Source organism: Dicentrarchus labrax, unplaced genomic scaffold (genome assembly GCF_905237075.1).
Source record: "Dicentrarchus labrax unplaced genomic scaffold, dlabrax2021, whole genome shotgun sequence".
NCBI classification, from domain to species: domain Eukaryota; kingdom Metazoa; phylum Chordata; class Actinopteri; family Moronidae; genus Dicentrarchus; species Dicentrarchus labrax.
In genome coordinates this window covers 839,875-859,202 of record NW_026136708.1, presented here as the reverse complement: position 1 = coordinate 859,202, position 19,328 = coordinate 839,875, and the positions used below count along the sequence as shown (strand labels likewise).

The following is a 19,328-nucleotide window of genomic DNA, read 5'->3' as shown; positions in this document are numbered from 1 at the left end:
CACAGGGATCCAAGACAAAGATGGGTTAAAATAAGAGCGTGGCTCAGTAGGTTTTATGGCAATCTGCCCATTAGAACTGCCCATGGAACAAAGTCTCAATCAAGGGCAACTAGTGCCTTTATAGGAAAGGTCAGGGGGTTTCCAAAATCCCTAATAATCATCCTCTGAGGATTGTACATTTTCAAATCAAATTTATTTGCAACCTAGTCAGTAGTTGTTAAGATACATTGGTTTGGGCCAACATGTTGGAGATAACTGGAAATGGAAGGCTAGCCTCATCAGAAGTATGACAGCACTTTTTCCTTTTCCAGTGCAAGTGACATTTGTTTATACATTTACCTGACTAGCGACCTCATGTGGCTATGATAATGATGACTGTACTCTCCTGGAAGCAAAGTCAAAAGTGGTGGCACATTGTTACAGCAGTCCAAAAACCAGCAAAGGATCAGACCTTGACACTACTGACAAAGTTGGTTGCTTTTAACAATAGCAATGATCTTGCCCTAACCATAAGTCAGTAGTTCTAGCTATATATATTTGACCTGCCCTTAAAGGTGGGGTCAGTCATTCTGGAGACAGATAGATTGTTGATTGTTGAGTGTCATTCCCAGTTTGTCAAATACTGACGCTTTGGGTTGTGGTAAATGGGAAGCAATTAAAGTGGCTTTTAGTGAGCTACACAACACAACAGGTGGTGTTTGTGTTCCCAGGTCATCAAATACCAACCCTTGGCACCTTAAAGCATTTGATGACCTGGGAATAAGACTCGACAATCAACCATCTTTCTCACAAATGACTGAACCTACCTTCAGCCGTAGAAGTGGCATGTCAGAAAACACTCACATGGGACATTTTAGAAGCCACTCCCAAAAGACCTATTTTGTTGTTTAGGTATGAGGACTTGTTGGATGTCAGGCTCCACTGCTTGTGAGGTAAAAAGTCTTGCTGCTTTCAGATAGACCAGACACAGGCAAATGTAATGCTCTTGTGTTGGTTTTTAGGAGGGTTGATGAGTGACATCCATCCACCACCTCAGGTCAAACAGTTGATTGGGGCTTAACCTGCACAATGCTAGCTAATCTGAGGGGGCCTCACTTGGACTGGCCCCACACCGAGTGCTTGGCCAGGATACTATGACACAAATACAGCCTATGAGACAGATGGTGGGAGCCAGGGATGGAGCCCTGCCCTCCTTGAAGATGGGGGTTGAGTGGTACAAGATGAAGAATAAGTGGTAGAGAGAGGAGTGATGCGAGTGAGGAGTACTGGCACTAATACCCAACCCCCTTGGTCCAGCAGGGGGTCTCTCTTACCCTGCCAACACAAGGACACATTTCATGTCGTAAGCTGACAGAGAAGACGCAGGGTCTTTGTCTGAGTGTGAGAGGCTGGGTAGAGGAGCACCTTGAGCAGCTAGCCTGCTGGGCGACAGCCTGCGGTGTGATCCCCATGTTTATGCTCTTTGTATTTAACCTCCAAACCTGGCACAGTTAAGCAGCGAACATCCCCCTTAGTGAAAGGAATACAGACTTTCATCAGTCTGGGCTGAGAAACAAGCCACACACACACAGTGAACAAAAGAAATGTTGGACACAGAGGCAAAGTAACTTAATTTGACCGGCACATGTTAATATACTTGGACAAATTCAATGATTTAATATTTGTATGGTCAGAAACAAACAGCCCATACATAATCTTGAGCTTGTTTCTTGAACAGTGTAGAGGTGGGGTCATGTCCTCCCCAGTGTCTGGCCTCTACAGTAAGCTGCACTGGAAGAGGATTAGGACCTACACTATCTAATTTAATCCACCTTCAGGGGAGGTTTATTTACCCACGGCTCAGCCACAGGAACGTCTGAACTGTCACTGAGGATGACACTTTCCTTACATTTCCAATTCTCTATGTGAAAATGTATATATATATGTATATGTAGGTGATCAGTCCTTTTGTGAATTAAACCTTGTGAACTGCTGGACTTAATGGACCAGTGTGAAGGATTTAGTGGCATATGTGGTGTAGCTACAGATTGCAACCAACTCGCCTCACCTTCCCTTTCCAAGCATGTAGGAAAAAATTATAGTGGTCATGAAACGTCCGTTCTGGTCTACTGTAGAGACATGGTGTTCAACCATAGACTGTTTAAATAAAAATGGTACACACATAGGTTTCTGAAAAACCCGTCTGGCCATCACCATCTTGCTAGTCCTGACTCCGCTGGCTCCCGGCTAATCCAAAAATAGGCAAAGAGGTGGAGCATGGGTTTGAGCTGAGGCGGGCTGACTGAAGCCTGGTTACTGAAAACAGCCACCTGTCTAAAGTTGGGCTTTTTAATACGGGGCCTTATAGAGATTTAGTCAATGCTAGAGCCAGCCAACATATCGTATAGGTACTGTATATGGGTCAATTTAAAGGAAAATGTGTAGTTTCCTTCCCATAGGCCAGTCATTTATTTCACTTAATTTCATGTCACAGTTTGCAGATACTGGAAATACAGATATGAATGTATAATCTACATTCCTTTCTGAATTTTTTTTGTAAATGTAATGTAAAAGTTTCATTGTTGCCTGGTAACTGCAGTCACTGTGGTTACATTAACACATAGCAGTAGTGAAACTTGGCAACAACAAAAGCAGACATGTGATTGACGTAAGCAAACAGGCAGTTAATTTATATACCAAACAGAAATTAGTGGAATAAATAGCTAATTTGAAGGAAAACTAAAAATCTTAAATATGATGGTATGGTTTAAAAAATCATTGCAAAAATTTGATTTGTATATGTGCAAAATCTCAGATAAAGTATGGTAAGAAGACCTTACTTATAGTGTATTTCTAATGTGATGCAAGTAGATTGTCAGATTTGAGAATATTTGCAGTCAGGTAATGATACAGTATAATATCTTCCTAATGCAAGCTGAAGGTTGGTAAGTTACAGTAGGTCTGCTCCAGCTGTCTTTCCTTTGGCCCAAGAGCTTTTCTGTTCTGCGGCAGGCCCATGTCCCTGCGCATTACCTGTCATCTCCTCCAGCATAACAGCTTAACCCACAATGCAGCCATGATAGCGTACTGTACAGCGCCTGTTTGATTCCCATTAGTGCTGTGACTCAGGCTCCTTATTGTTTTTTTGCGAACACAGAGGTTAATGTCAGGTTACTCAGCACATCTGATGTCAAAGCGTCAGCTGCTCCCTCCAATGGAGATGGAGTGTTTTCTCTCGCGTGGGGAAGCACTCCATTGTCATTCCATGCCATGTCCTCATTAGCATGCATGACATGCAGGAATTCACTGGAGAACATTTGCATAAATTAGCCCTCTCTTTCTACAGAGGCGAAAGGCCGATGTAAGAGAGGAGCAGTGGGTGAGGGAAGAGGGAGAGTGATTTAGGGAGGAGAGGGGAGGATGGTGTAGTATTGTTCAGCCTGTTTATGAAAGGATATTTGGCAGACTTCCTAAAAATGGCTTTATTGTGCAGGTCTGCTATTGGCCACTGCCTAAAATTTCCTGGCCTGTAATGGTATCACCTGTCCACTGCAGAGGCAGAGCAGGCCTGTGTTAGCCTAAAATGGCCCCAATCTGTCACACTGATGAATTTGTCTCTTTGTCTTAACTTACACACTAAGTGCTGCTAACAGCTGAAATGCTTCAAACGTCACGGTGGTCAGCTAATGACCAGGAAACACTCTGTGTATCCTCCCTGTCCTCCTCTTCTTCCTTTAGCAGTTTGTTTCCTACACTGTGACCGTCTCCCTTCCTCTCCCATTTTCCTCTGCACTCCGTCCATCCTCCCTCAGTATTTACCCCCTCCCTCCCTCTATCCTGTGTTGCTCCCTTAACACTTTCCTTCATTAGGCTGCTGTGCTGGTTGTAACAGTGGAGTAATCACATATGGTGCAGGGCACACATAAAGATGCGCTCCCGCAGGCAGCAGCTGCTGATACTAGCTGAAAATAGATCCCTGGTACGCTCAGCACTTTTCCTCCTGCAGCTTTGCTGTTTATCAGCAGTCCTGGATGCAACCGCCCGCCTGCCCAGCCTCATTTAAGCTACCACCGCCTCACCATTACAGTCGGATCAGCTCGATCTATGGCAACTGACTGTGTGTGTGTGTGTGTGTGTGTGTGTGTGTGCATGAAGAGAGGCCAATGGCAGTTATCTCAGGTTGCTTGGAGGTTTGTGTTCTGTTTTTCTTGTGTGTGCTGTATATGTGAATAGATCTTAATTTATATGTCAGTGCCCAAGATACATCTTACAATATAAAGTGCTTTGGATCTACAAAAACATACTTAACATACAGAAGTCACATTGATTAAGAAGACAATGAATGCAAAGGAACATACCACCAGAGCTTTCAGGGGTTCCGTTGATTTATTTTAGTCTATCTTCTTCATTTAAACCCAGGGTGCAAACTACAGAGTGGCTCCTCTTAATAAGACATGAGCGCCCCTGAAAACATGATTTGTGACATTTTGGAGGGGTCTCTAAAACACTGACAATATGTAATCTTTGACTTGCATTTCTATTTTTCTGTATAATCATCATGGATTGTTCTTAAAATTAGGCAATTATTGCTGTGTGTGTGCCATTAACTAATTATACTATATCAGATCATCTGACTGGGAAGCAGCCTGTGTTATTTGCACAAACTCACCACTGTTGAGCATGTGTGAGTGTGACAGCCCAGACTGTCTCGTTGTCTCATGAATTATGAAAGTACAATATTATGGAAGCCATAGATGTCCAGCTAGAATTTTCAACTCACTAAGATGCATGTTGCCTATATTTGTGCCACCTTGAGCAAATTTGTGTCTACATGCACAAATACAGGATTCAGTATTTTGAGGGATTGACCTATATAGGGACTAATAGTCAGGATATCACTGCCTGTGATGCTCAGATTTTGACCATTCTTTTTCTAATATGTGTCTTTGAAGTTTTGGACATGTAAGAGTAAATCTTTGGGATAGTTCTTTAATGCAGAAATAGAAAATATCATAAAGATCATAAAACTAGCAACATGATTTGGAAGATAAAAGAGCAGCCTAAAGGGCACATACAAGTATGTCATCATACACAGAAATGTGTGTGTACGTGTGTGTAAGTGTATGTCCAGAGCGGTGCTGCAGCAGTAGCGTAGTGGATGTGCTGTGCTCATCAGTAGAGCGGATAGTCCAGTCAAAGCCTCTACCCTCCCCCCAATCCGTCACACTGAGACACACACACACTCCCACCTACCCACTTACTCTGGTACACACACACACACACACACACACACACACACACACACACACACACACACACACACTCACACACCATCCCCCCTCACACATAGGGAGTCAGCAGCTTCCTCTTAACAATGACTGATATGCCCAGTGCTGTTGGACTGTCTGTGAGCCAGAGCTCACTGCAAGGGGCTTTAAACCAGAGGCATGCTGGGAGGCTGCAGCCTGCGGATGCATTGGGTGAAATACAAGCAGGATGGAGGTTCAGCTGCTAGACTCAGCTGGAGTCCACCCTGCAGATCAAAAAGCACAGAAATATCTTACATTTTATAGCAGTCCCATCACACATTGTACACCGTATGCAAACAGATGTGTATTTAGGACATATAACACATCTGTTTAGACGGGTGCTGGTATGATGTTTTACAGCATAAACATTTGACTTTCTGTATCATAGCAACAAAGAAACTGAGCACATGTATAAATTAAATTATCACGAGAATTAAGATTTAAGCACAAAAACAGACACATCTAATTATGCAAGTGTAACTTTACATTGCTTTTTATAGCATGGTTGATCAAATGCCTACATAGAAATGTAGGTAACAGGGCCACAAGAACTGACTTATCCCATTTAACCCATCTGGGAAATATTTCGAGCTGTCATGTGCCAGCTGAAAGAAATATTGTAAGATTTGACAGCTGTTGCTGTCAAGAAGAAGCGCCTCTTTTTACAGCCACCACAGTTACATTATGAAATGAGAAACACATTTATTTATAGCTTTTCAAGAGGGACTCACAGATAGTGGATAGGCAACTATGGTTCAAGGGAGAGGACAATGTGTAAGGGAGGGACAACAGGATAAATGGATGGTGGAATTGATGAGTTAAACACATAAGTTAGGCAGTTAACATCATGCACTGTGACATTTTTATGTGACCCCCTTAAAAGATAAAATGATACATCTCAAGGGGTATCTATTATTCTGACATGATAAATTTGACTAATCTTATGCTGTAGCCATCACGGTCATCAGATTACAACAAAACACCTATGGGCAGCACTGTCTCTTAGAAATTACGTTTATATCGGTATACAACTATTCTGGCAACCAAATCATGTTTTCTATTAACATAGTAATATGTCGTTGACATTTTACTGTGGTGTTCAGTATCAACACTTTTGGGATTTGGATACTGTTTTTTCTGACAGCATATTTGTTTTCCACCAAAATAGCCAATTGTTAAAACAGCATTTAAATTACCACTAAAATGTGTTTTGTAAAGGTAATGGATCATAAAAATGGAAAATTAAATGTACTGAAAAACACAACAAGGATTGAAATAAGCAGTATCAATCACTAGCATGTAGTCTTCATACTAGCTTACTTAAAGGCACACTATGCAAGATTTTTACCTTAATATAACTGCTTCGAAGTCATTTTGATGGTAAACGAACTCGTAGTATAGCGAATCATCCCGATAGCAAAGCTGGAGAGGGACGCCGTTGGCAGAACCAGCAATGCAGAGACGCAGAGTCGTATATAGAGACGGCTCTGGTGAGTGGTATTTACTACAGTTAACGTTAAATACAAGTACTCCACAGCGACTCTAGGGGTAGCTGTTTGACAAAACCAGAAAACTGCATAGTATGCCTTTAAATCACATTTCTGTCACAACATTTTATCTACAATGCAGTGGTTAAAACTGTCACAAGTACACAGCTATAGTTACCACTCATATATTTCCTGGGAATTTCCTGCCGGGACTGATTCCTACAATCAATAAATTAAAGTGTAGAATGATGTGGGGTTAGATTTGAAGATTTGGAAAAAGCAAGCTTGTTAAGTGAACCTGGAGTTTAACATATTTGATCTGTGCTCAGAAATGAATAACATAATTTATTATTCATTTCTGAGCACAGAGAAAATATGTTCCCCACCAGAATTGTATTCCCGGCTGTGTGGCTAATGAAACAACATTTCTTTAATGTTTGGAAAAAAAACAGTCAACTACATAGGTAAAATATGAAAAATAAATACAGTTTATCTTTTATTTATATTGCCAAAGGAGCTATGACAATGGACATAGTAGATAGATAGATAGATAGATAGATAGATAGATAGATAGATAGATAGATAGACTTTATTAATCCCGAAGGGAAATTGGGTCATCATAGCAGCCAGGTACATTAAAATACAATAGAAATACAATAAAATAAAATACTATACAATAGAATAAAATACAGATAAGGTGCAAGGAACAATATTAATAACCTAACCACATAACCACTAATGTACTGAGAACATGTATGCTGTGTAAAGACCATCATAAACAAGTGCAGTATGAATGTCAGCGTGCACACAGGGGAACTGCAGATAGTGTGAGCCGACCACAGTTTAAATCCAGATTCGGTTTAGTACAGTTGTTCTGACACATAATCTTGCAGATCATTGAGGGTAGCTGAAAGTCAAGTTGGGTGTTTTACAATTTAAAGCTCTAATTCTCATATCTATTCTTTAATCACATAATCCTGTCTGTATTTTGGGGTCATGTTCCATTCAAATTGGCACACACACATCCTCCATTGTGCTGTTGTGTTCTGAGCCTCTAGCATGTATTATCTCTAATTTCACACAGTATTTTTGGAAAGTGAACAAGGACTGAGTCAGTAAAGTATTGGCTCTACTAGGTTTAAGCCTCTAAAAATAACAAAAAACAGCAACCTAATGTATATGTTTATTCATCTGACTGAAAATCCACAAAGCCAGATGATTTAATACATTCTTAGACTCACTCAGATGACCTCAAGCTATTTTTTACTGACATATTTGTGTTTCCTCGTGCATACTGCTTAGTTGTTTTTCCGGGTGGAAAAATCCACAGAGTAAATTCTGTGGTTTTTGAAGCTCGATCACTTAGGAGGGAAAATCCTGTTTTACAAGTGGGGTGTCTGGCAGAGACTGCTGGACCTCTGGAAGCTGCTACAGTGCTCATACATTGGATACGGTTCCACCTAGGGTAATTCATCTTCTTGTTTCCCCCAACAAAGGCAGCAAAACAATCCGTTAACATTGGGCTCATTAAAACCACATTGTGCAGCTCATCCCATACATCTGCGAGCCTCTGTTAAGTCTTGTAAGAAAGACTTTACATCACTCAGCCTCTGAAGAGGTGCTTTGCAGAGCAAATAATACAGTCTAAGATTCAAAGTGAGCCCATTGTAATTGTGTTTGTGAGCGCACCTTTCCTCTGTGTGTGGTTTGATTGCATTCCCCAAGCGCCTAACAGTAATTTGTTTGTCACCAGAGAATAAACCAGGATAAAGCTGCAGGGATTGGGTGCTAAAACCTGAGTAAAGTGATGAACACAACCTAGTGTGAACCTCACACTGATCTCCAAACAGCAGACAAGCCTCATATTTAAGCCTGGCTCCTCTGGCTCCTTTCTCTCGTATGTGTGCTCAGTGACAACAGCAGCAGAGGGTGGGCTGGACTTCTGCAGGCTCAGGAGTTTACCTAATTATCTGGCATTAAGTCTAAATGGAAGGCTTCCCTCTATCATCCAGTGCCACATGGCCACAACGGGGATAAGCCGTAGTCTTACAAACCATTAGGCTTTACAGGCACTTGACCTGAGGATGCAGGGCACTGACATAGAAAGTGGGCCCCGATCGGAGCACTGACGGTATAGAGCAGTTTTTAACTGAAGGTTAAAATATCAGCCGACATTGAGTGTGTGGTCAGATTTGTGATTTATTTACTTTTATTTGATTTAAATCACAGTTTTGCAGATTTAGAGCATTTTATTTAGGCTGCTTCTGTTTAAACAAATATTTAACAATTTAAAATAATTTTAATCCATTTGTTTCTCAGGTATGACGTATGAAAAAAGTATTAGCTTGGTGCCGGACCAAATCTGTTGGAACTGATAAAAAAACCTGAGTACTAAAACTTGATATCGGTCTTAGGTATAAGTCACAAACATAACTGTTGATTCTTTTTTAAGGATCACCATCATTTGGTCCTCCAGCAGAGCACTTAAGGCAGCATTTTCTATATATCGATTCCTGCTGCCAACAGTAAATACATGTAATTGAATGAATGTAAAGCAGCACTTGTGCTTAGACATCTTACCTCAAGTAAGTAGGGGTTGTGCAAATACAAAGCAGCGACAGGAGTGGGTGAAGGCAAAACCAATAATAGGACCATAGAGCAGACAGTGGTAGACTGCTGGAATGTCCCACAGGTTGTTATTATGAACATCAGGCTGGACACAACCTGCCAAACATCCCCAGAGCACCAGTTCTTATTTACTGCTGTATAGAAAGTTCAGTGCTGACCCGATAAAAAGATTAAGCGGTACTTTACAGTGTTTGTTTATGGTTGTTGGAGCTGTCGGGTTGTCTCACCACACTCCAAGTGCTCTGAACAATGGCTGTGCTGATGGTAATGCTGGCAATTTCCCTGTTTTTTTGCAGGTCACTGCCAGGGGATTCGCCCCATTGTTGCAGTTTGCCTACACTGCTAAGCTGTTACTCAGCAGAGAAAACATCCAGGAGGTCATCCGCTGTGCTGAATTCCTGCGCATGCACAACCTCGAGGACTCATGCTTTCGCTTCCTGGAAGCTCAGCTGCGCAGTGAGGAGGACGGCTTGCTGCTCTGCCACAAGGTGGCGGCGGAGGTGAACAACTCAGAGGATGAGAGCATGCAGTCAGAGGTGGAAAGGCCCACCTCCCCCAGGGCGCGGCGGTGTGCCGACGCCCTGTCCTCCTTTCGACACCCTGATGATGATAGGCTAGCGATGGCTGTGCCCAGTAACTTCATGGATGGTCGTCTGGACTTTGATCGGCATGGTGCGTCAGACCTGCCACGATGCCCCAAGTACAGAAAATACCAGTGGGCTTGTAACAAGCACAATAATGACACCTCCTCAGACACCAGTACCTCAGGTTTTCCAAGCACATTAAAGGAGAGCAGCGTAAGTGGGGCAGTGCCAGGTCAGGGCAGGCTGCCTTTGGCCCAGATCAAAGTTGAACCACAGGCAGAGGAAGAGGCCATCTCATTGTGCCTGTCAGGGGACGAGCAGGACGTCAGGGATAAGGACAGTGTGACAGCCATGGAGATGGATAACCCAATATCTGTGGAAAGAAACAAGAGAACCAAGTCCCCTTCCTGCCTCCGAGCCTTCTTCAAGAAAGGGGTGGACCACCCCAGTCTGCCCAACACATCACAGCAGCTATTCGCCAACAGACTTGTCTGCCCCCAGGACAAAGGAAACTCTCAGGGAGATCATAAAAAAGACTTCAGGCCTTTCACTGGGGAGCTGGGTCTGTCGGTTACATCCCCAAAGGACATGGACGGTTTCCCTGCAGGGTTGTCCCTCAAGTCCACTTCATGTGATGGGGTCTGCAAACAGGAAGTTGAGATAGACCGCCGTAGTGTCATATTTTCCTCAGGGGCCTGCAACCGTCTGGGAACCCCAGCGCATTCCTACCCTGGTGGGAACTCTTTGGAGATGGAGCTCACTGAGCCCATGCCAAAGGGCGTGTGGGGTGGAACCAGCCAGTCCCTCCCCAGCTCCCAGACCTATTCTCCCAGCACCACCTCCTCTGAGCCCCCAATCCTGTGCCGCCCACGGCCCAACACCAGCTGCCCAGTGCCAATCAAAGTGTGCCCACGCTCGCCGCCTTGTGAGACACGCACCAGGACTTCCAGTTCCTGCTCTTCATACTCCTATGCGGAGGATGGCAGCGGAGGCTCTCCCTGCAGCCTGCCCCAGTTTGAGTTTTCCTCCTCGCCGTGCTCCAATGTGGCACGCTGCCTCAATGTGGACCAGCAGGAGCAAAGTGTGGGAGGGGATGCCCTTTTTAACCAGGTGCGGCCCAAGATCAAATTTGAGCAGTCCTACGGCACCAACTCCAGCGACGAGTCAGGCTCCTTCTCAGAGGGAGACAGCGAGTCCTGCCATGTACAGGAGCAAGGGCCAGAGGTGAGTGTAAAACATTGTCTTTTACATGTAACACACAATGTAGCCATCACGCTCAATTCCATCATGGCTAATTATATCGCAGTGGCCTGCTCTCCAGGTCTGCATTAGCAGTCATTAAATCATCATGTAATTGAAGCAGGAGTGTTCAGTACAAGATTTACAGCACCACCAAAGGCCACAGATGTGCTTTGATATTATTAATCTGCTTTATGCACTGCTGGAGATCTGTGTAATGAGTCTGAATATGTGAGCCCAAAGTACTAGGGCAGTCTAAATACAGGAGGTTGTTTTTAAGACAGTGACTGGTTGATTATCTTAGCTGAGAGTAGCGTGTGTAAGAGAAGCACTGCAGGCGTTTGAAGGTTCAGGATTCTCCCCAGGGTAGAACTGCCCTCTGAAGTGATTTCCACTGGCTCTGTCTGTCTCCCTGCCAGTGCCAACTAGCCTAACTAGCTTTTTATCCCAGCAGAAACAACCACATCTATAATCCCCTCGTAAATATGCGTATGCTAATTCTCAGTGCAGCCTTACCGACTTCTGACATTTCTCATCTATCAACAATTAGCTGTGATGCCCAGCCGGCGTGAAGGTGTGCAGTGCATCGCAAAGGGATGCAATACCTTACAGCAGTGATGTGCTATGGCCATAAAGTTTTAATGGAGCGGAGGTTGCAGTGAGTTGAATGTGAGTGGGCGAGAGGCTCAGCTCGGTTGTAACGCAGCTCAACAGTGCTGACAAGGATGAATAGCCAATCCTCTAATCATCCTCCCCTAATCCACCTGGGCAGACGTCCTCCAAGCTGCAGACTAGACGACTGTTGTTGTTTACCGGGTAAAGATCAGCAAGGGGACCCTCTAATTCACAGATGCAGCACAATGCAGGTGTAATAACATCGAAATGAGCAGATTTCCCACCTGAGGGAAAGCAAAAGACAATAAAATGAATTCACAAAGACTAGCTTTGCTTCCTTGTAGCACGGCTGTTTAATCACTTTAATGATTAAAATTTCCGTCTGCATCTCAGGTCTTGCATTGACACATGCTGCTCTTGTCTAGTATCTTCAAAATGCCTCTCAAGTACTGTTAGGAGCTCGGAAAATGAGCTCTTTGTTGTTTCCCTGGTTGGGATTTGAAATGCCTTTACAATAAATTATACATCACTACAGTCAGTTATGGGGATTTAATATGACACTACCATTGTCATGTCTTTCTCTAGACTGTGACATCATATGTTGGCTGTTTCAGAGCTTGAACTCCTGACCTCCAGCAGGCTCCATGTTACCACCAGTCTATCTGCAAAATCACGTTCAGCAATGTTTCCTTGAGGTGTAGGCAGAATTATTTTTGATGAGCTTGGTGGAGATCTTAGTGCACAGAGGGAGCAGAAAGGGAGAGATAGAGAAAGTGGTGCGTTGCCATGGTGATCGCATTCACAGAGCAAGTCGGTGTGTTGCAAGGGTTGGAGCTACACGACAGGATTGTGCTTTCCCGTGAAAAAGAATTTGGTTCCACTGCACAAACAGAGCTGCAAGATAAAGAGGCTCAGCAGTAATGTGTAATTATTACCTTCGTAGCATGGCGCACAACACCCATCACCATCAGATTTATGGGCCTTTGAAGGGGTTGCTGAATGGGCTGCTGTAAATTATGTGGGATTGATTTACAGCACTGAGCTATCAACCAGGAGAGCCGCCCAAAAATGACTCTGAGACATTTCAGTTCCCTTTGTCATTTCTTTGTGTGGGTATGGCTGTGTTTATATATGTATGTGTCAGCCATTGTAGCTGCTCCATTACCCCACACAATATCCTCTGTCAAATCTCTTACACAGGTTATCTTCCAGCTTTCCACTCACTATCACATAGCGATAAGGTCCTTTATGAATGAATGTTTCCCGGACTGCCTGTTCTGCAGTTTATTGCACTGGTGGAGGTCACAGAGAGGTACTTACAAAATGAAGCTCAGTTTTAGGTTACTCCCCCTCGGCCTTTATGTGGTGTAGAAATGCTACCTCATGCTTCCTGGGCCACTCTTTTTCCCTCCAGCCCTCTCTATAATTCTGCCGTACAAACAAACACAGGGAGAAGGCTGGCCTCACTGTATTTGCAGAGTAAATGGCAGAGGGGGAAAAGAGCTTTGGTAAAAATAGCTGCAGCCCAAGACTGTGGACTGAGCACAATGAATGCCGATGAGGAAGGAAGTTGTTAAAGCGCAGGCCAGTCTGACCAAAGCCTAGTCATTCAAGGTAGCCAGAGTCACTTGAGGTCTCTGGGCAGCTCCTGCTCTGTGGTTATGGGCTGTTGCGTTCATATGAGCCACATCTGTGTAGAGAACAATCAGCAGCCTCACACAGCAGACAGCACAATCACCTCAAAGGAGAGATTAAGCAACTTTTGACAGAAAAATAATATATTCTTTACTTAATAATGTAAAGTTGGACCCATGTGTTGCTCTATGAGGGGATTTTGATGTGTTTTTCCACAGTGGTTTAGATCTACAAATTGGTCTTATGACAGCAGTAATGACTACTGACTATACAATAGCAATGATGGAATTCTAAAAGCAATGCACTTCATAGAAAGTCACATATAGTGTAAAGGTGAAATGGAAATGTGAAAATTAAATTAGGAAATACTGGACTTAATGCTGTTGGGTATATAGTGGCTGGATCTAGGATGGGGTTGGTAGGGTTTTTGTTGTTGGGGATCAGGATTAGGGTCAAATATTTTCATTCACCATTAATGCCACAAATTGTTACAAATTCATTAGCAACAAAACATTTTCTCAATTTAGTACACTCTCTACAGACAGTCTGGTATCACCAGAACGCTAATGTAAGCGATTAGCACACTTTGAATAGGTTTTGTGTAACTGACAATACTGTGAGTTTACTGACTTCATTGTTACACCTTTGTTACTTTTTAAGCACAACTATCCCATAACCATTAGAACATAAATGTCTTTTTTGCTCAATTTGGTGAAGATGTCACTGGGTAACGGACATTACTGAGCCAGTTCAATAACTTTATGACTCTACTTGTGGTACTATTATACTATGTTATAGCATCAATCATTATTTCATATAAATAATAAAACATATTACTTCATTTAATACCTTCTAAGACCAGTATGGTGTGTAATGTTAGCTAAGGTTACCAAACTTTATAGATTGATATCACTGGGTAACGGACATTACACTGTGTTTTAGAATTCAACATTATATCATAATTCCAATTAGAGTGGAATCCAATAGAAACAAAACACATTTCTCATTTTAACACTCTCTATGACCAGTGTGGCTTATTTTAGGCGCAAACTTGAGCAAAATCTTGTTGTGTAACTTAAATTCAGTCAGTTCACTGACTTTATATCTCCTCAGTAACTGCTCTTTAGCTATCCATAGGCTTTCTTTAATGGCCTTTTGCAATTGCTTCCAAGCAGAGCCACATGACAGGTCTCAAGTCAGTGAGGAGATGAGAGGGTACAATGACACAGGCTGCCAACATCCCACCGGGATTGGACAGTGCTATAGGATAAATTGAGTGCTGACACCTTGCCACTGCAACCACCAGCATCTCAGCTGAGACAATGCATCTCTTCACAGCACCATTTGTACCACCGTCTGTCTCCTCTCTCTGTGTCTCTCAGAGCTGCAGCTTCCAGTTGCAGTGTAGGCGTTGAGCTCATTCTAGCGTATCGTCTGGCCACAGCGCTGCAAATATTGATCTCAGAGCGAGTGGGAGGAATGAGGAAGTAGTCCTGATACATCAGCACATTGTTTGTTTGTTTTTTATCAGGCGAAACATGAAATAGAATGAACGTGTGACAGGAAGTGCACAGGCCTTAATATCAGTTCTGCTACTCTTGCTCAATGCCAAACAACCTTTGCTCTACTCCAGATATGATGTGGCTGTGGTCTGAGTCTGATTTGCCATTCATAATGTTAGCTGTGGAACTGTTAACTTGTTTTAGTCATATCCAATAGTGATAATAGAAATACATAAGATATCAGATGAAATAGGAAATGGTGCCTTTTTCAAGGGACGGTACTCTGTCATCCCTGGGCACTATGTGTGATTTATTAAAGCAACATGACAACATCTATCAGTGTCAGCTGGAAAAGAAACAGTATTTTTAAAATGATCCAGTGAAATGTTGATGATAAGTGTAGCTGAATGGGAGAAGATTTGGCTCCAGTGGCTTATAAAGACAAACAATGAAATAGGCCAGTGTTTGCACACTGTGTGATACATGGAAGTAGACTTATTGAAGTTTCAAATCAGAGGGATGTTTGCCCATTTATTTCCCTCTTAAATGTATATTCAACAAGGGCGATGTATATTAAAAACTCACTCATTATAACACAGGGAGCTTTACTTTGTTGCCTACAGAGCATGCAGAGGGAGACTGAGCAAGAGGAGTGCTGTTTACCATTTTACTTTGAAATCTATATTTATCTAGCTTGATGCACGCATAAAAAATGTAGTGACAAGGTAATGAGATACAGTGCCTCATCATTACCCCCCAAATCGCCCCTGGTGTATACGCTGCATCGCTGGGGAGCACTGGGTGAAGCAGGACAAATAAGGTGACCAAACAGAGGAGATATTTTTGCGTTCTCTCTTTGTCAGCGAGATAGATAGTGTGTGTATGATCGGGACGGAGTGGAGATCCCCAGGATGCTGCTACTTCTGCAGCAAACCGTACGGGGCCAGGTGGGGCACAGAAATGACTCTGTTCCTCTGCAGGGCCTTACATCCCCTGGCACTCCTGAGGGAGCACTGAGACATTTAGTATCCAGCTACTTCACAGTAGTAATCTGTAAGATTCTTTTTGTGTTGATTTTGGCCACGTCGCCGCAGCTTGGCGGCCAGTGCTGTGGTGTTTTTGCACGTAAATTCCCAGAAATAACTTGGCAATCAAACAGTGCGTCCAGTTCTGCAAGTTTTGTTTGCTGTTTTTTTGGACTTCATGTTAATGAAGTTTGACACATTTTTCCTAACTACCCATTTCTCCTTGTGTTTATCCCATACAAGCTGCAGTTGCTGCTGCTGCCAGAAAAAGAGGATTTTTCCATGGAAATATCTTCATGACACTGAATGCTTCTTACATAAATACAGCCTTATATGAACCTGGTACAGATTGATATTATTTCTGATTACATCATTCAGCAAGAGAGCAACAAAATTCATTCATTCAGTCATTTATTTATCTGAAAATGTTGCAGATTAAGCCCCAGGACAGAACAGTTAATACTGAACATCTCAACATTATCTTCATTAAGATCTGACTGGAGACATGTTTGTGTGCTGCTGCATTATAATCCCATTTATAAGCATGTGAGATGTAATAGGGTGAATTACAGAGAGAGCATGAAACAAAAATGTGTGGAATTCTAAATCTCACCTTACAAGATAAGATCTCATTTTACTTTGGATTAGATAAGGGACACAGTATAAGTATTACACAGACCTAGACCAGTGGTGTTGGGCAGCAATCATTTTAGAAAATTGCTTCAGCTTTTAAAGCAAACTGCTAGGTAAAATATCAGAGTTGATAGCCCTGGGGCCTTTGTGCGAAAGTGCTTGTGTTGGAATGAAGTAAATGTTGAAGAGCAGGCCAAGAGACTGCAGGTGAGCGCAGAGCACAGTGACCCCTCCCGGTCAGGGGTCATCCATCGAGCTGTCCCACCCTGCTACAGTTCACCTCAGGTCTCACCCTACTGCAGGCTGCCAGCCACCCAGCCTCACACACACAGCACAAATATCCTTCCTAATCAGCTCTCACATCCACAATTCAGACTTGTTTTAAAGTAAGAGCTCTAATAGGATTGGATAAGATCATTTTACAGGTAGCAGCTGTATTTACCCTGTTACATGTCTCTACAACGACTTCTTGACAGTTTATTCATCCACTCACACACTATAGTACAGTATATATATAGGATTGGAAGATATTATTGTGTATTGTGATAAAAAACAGAGTGAACAGAGAGTGAATCTCCATTAATGGGATAATCATGAATATCCTCATGAGTGACTTTAAAAAGCTGTGGAAAAACTTCACAGCAGTCACTGCACCCGGCTGTTGCTCATCAAGAAATAGTGTCGCTATGCTTTTTTCACTTTTTTCACTTTCAACACAGACAGTCTTTCGAACAGAGGTGGCAGAAGTACACACATTCTTTACTCGAAAAGTTGTAGTAGTAGTACAGATACTAAAAAAAAGGTAAAAGATTCAACTTCTTTACTCAAGTATAAGTGCAAATGGGTGAAATGAACCCAAAGTATAACAGTAAAAAGTCCTCTCTTGGTTTCTCTGAAGGACATTTCTACCGGCTGTTTGTGTGCAAAGCTAACTGGAAGTTCAAACAGGACTGAGTCTGCCTCTCTTTTGTCATGTTACATCTGCATCATCATGTGTGATCTTGATGTTGGGAAGGTTGGAAATGATGCAAAAAAAGAATAATATGATAATAATTGAATGCTTCTGCTCAAATGCATTAAAAAAAAGGAACAAGCCTGTTGTTGCCCCTTTCTAATATAAGGAGTCGAAAGTTGTCAGAAAAATAAATATTTAAGTAAAGTAAGAAAATATTTGTTCCCAAAATGCTGAATCGTAGTTGTGGGGCAGTATTGTTAGAGGGTCATTTTTGCATAACATCCCAGAATTCTATCTGGATGCGGGAGCTGTACAATGAATCTTCACATCTGACACAGGGTGAGATTAGATAAAGAGAGACAGACTACTCCTTTTAAAAGATCAATTCTACTTTATTACAACTTGGGTCTTATTGTTTTTTTGTATATTTGGTAGTGTTTTTACATTCTACACGAGATACACGAAGAGGACTCCAGTGGGACAAAAACATGAGCAGTGAGAAGTTCAGACAGATTTGATCCAGTTTGTGAAAATAAAACCCGAGCTGTGATAAACCAGAACCTGTAGCAAAAAGATTCCTCAGCAGGTGAAAGTGATCAGCTCACCCCTGGTAAATGGACTGTACATATATAGTTTAGTCTAGTCTTCTAACCTCTCAAAGTGCTTTTACACTACATGCCACATTCACCCATTCACACACATTCACTCAGCGATGGCAAAGGCCATCGAACAGAAACTAACATTCATACACATTCACTCAGTGATCAGTGATACACGGCATCAGGAGCAATTCGGGGTTCAGTATCTTGCTCAAGGATGCTTCGACAAGGCAGGCAGGAGGAGCCAGGGATCGAACCAACAACCTTCCGATTAGTTGACAACCCGCTCTGCCTCTGAGCCACAGCCAAGTGGATTCCTCACCTACACATAAATCACATAAATGATATTTTGAGCCTGTACGTGAAACATCCATTATTTTTTAACAACTCAGGCAGCTGCCGCCCAGCAAAGCGCTGGTCCTGATAACAGATGAGCCCTACTTTTCACTCTGTACCCCATTTGCTGCACAATGACCCAGAGAAAGGGAGTGACTGAGGGTAGGGAGGGGGAATGGAGAGAATTGAGAAACAAAATGTAAATTCAGAACAGTTGGCTGTGAATTTATGACCACCACTGAAGCGTACTCTGTCATCCCAGCCTTGCTGCTGAACTGGTTCTCGTGGTGTAGCGGCTAAATTTAGCCGTCCCCTGCGTACCAGTGACTGCTAGATGAGGGGGAGAAAGAAACCATCACAAGGTCACAGCGTCTCCTCCCCCCCCTTCTTTTTCTAACCTGGTTTGGCCAAAGACCCCGTTGGATTGTGTGGTGGGAAAGCTCACTCTGTACACACTGTACACAAGCTATCAAATCACAAAAAGAGTCATCTTCCCCTCTGCTATACATGGAGCTGGCAGCTCGTACTGATGTTTTATAGCTTTCCTCGCGCCTCTCTTTGAGGCTGGAGTTGTCATGCCCTGGCAAAGTAGCGAGGGCCTCGAGTGGCCTTGAAAGCGCGGGTCATTATTTATTCATGTGTCTGCATGCAGATGTCGAGCTGAGATGAGAAATAGGGCTCCTGGCGGCTCAGAGGGCTCCACTTCTAATGAGGAAACTCAAGCCATTTTCTCTCTCAGGGATAGATTGACATCTAGATTTGCTCTTCAGCAAGGAGTAATTTCAATTCTGTCATGAGTAGG

At 42.9% G+C, this 19,328-nt stretch overlaps 1 protein-coding gene across 3 annotated transcripts in view; it reads left to right on the top strand.

Moving 5' to 3' along the window:
* Positions 1-19,328, top strand: part of bach2b (BTB and CNC homology 1, basic leucine zipper transcription factor 2b) — a 106,295-nt gene that overhangs the window by 76,727 nt on the left and 10,240 nt on the right. For all 3 annotated transcript variants that reach the window (XM_051409891.1, XM_051409890.1, XM_051409892.1), the window contains one exon: positions 9,700-11,211. In XM_051409891.1, the coding sequence (XP_051265851.1) occupies positions 9,700-11,211 (1,512 nt within the window). The remainder of the gene's footprint in view (positions 1-9,699; positions 11,212-19,328) is intronic.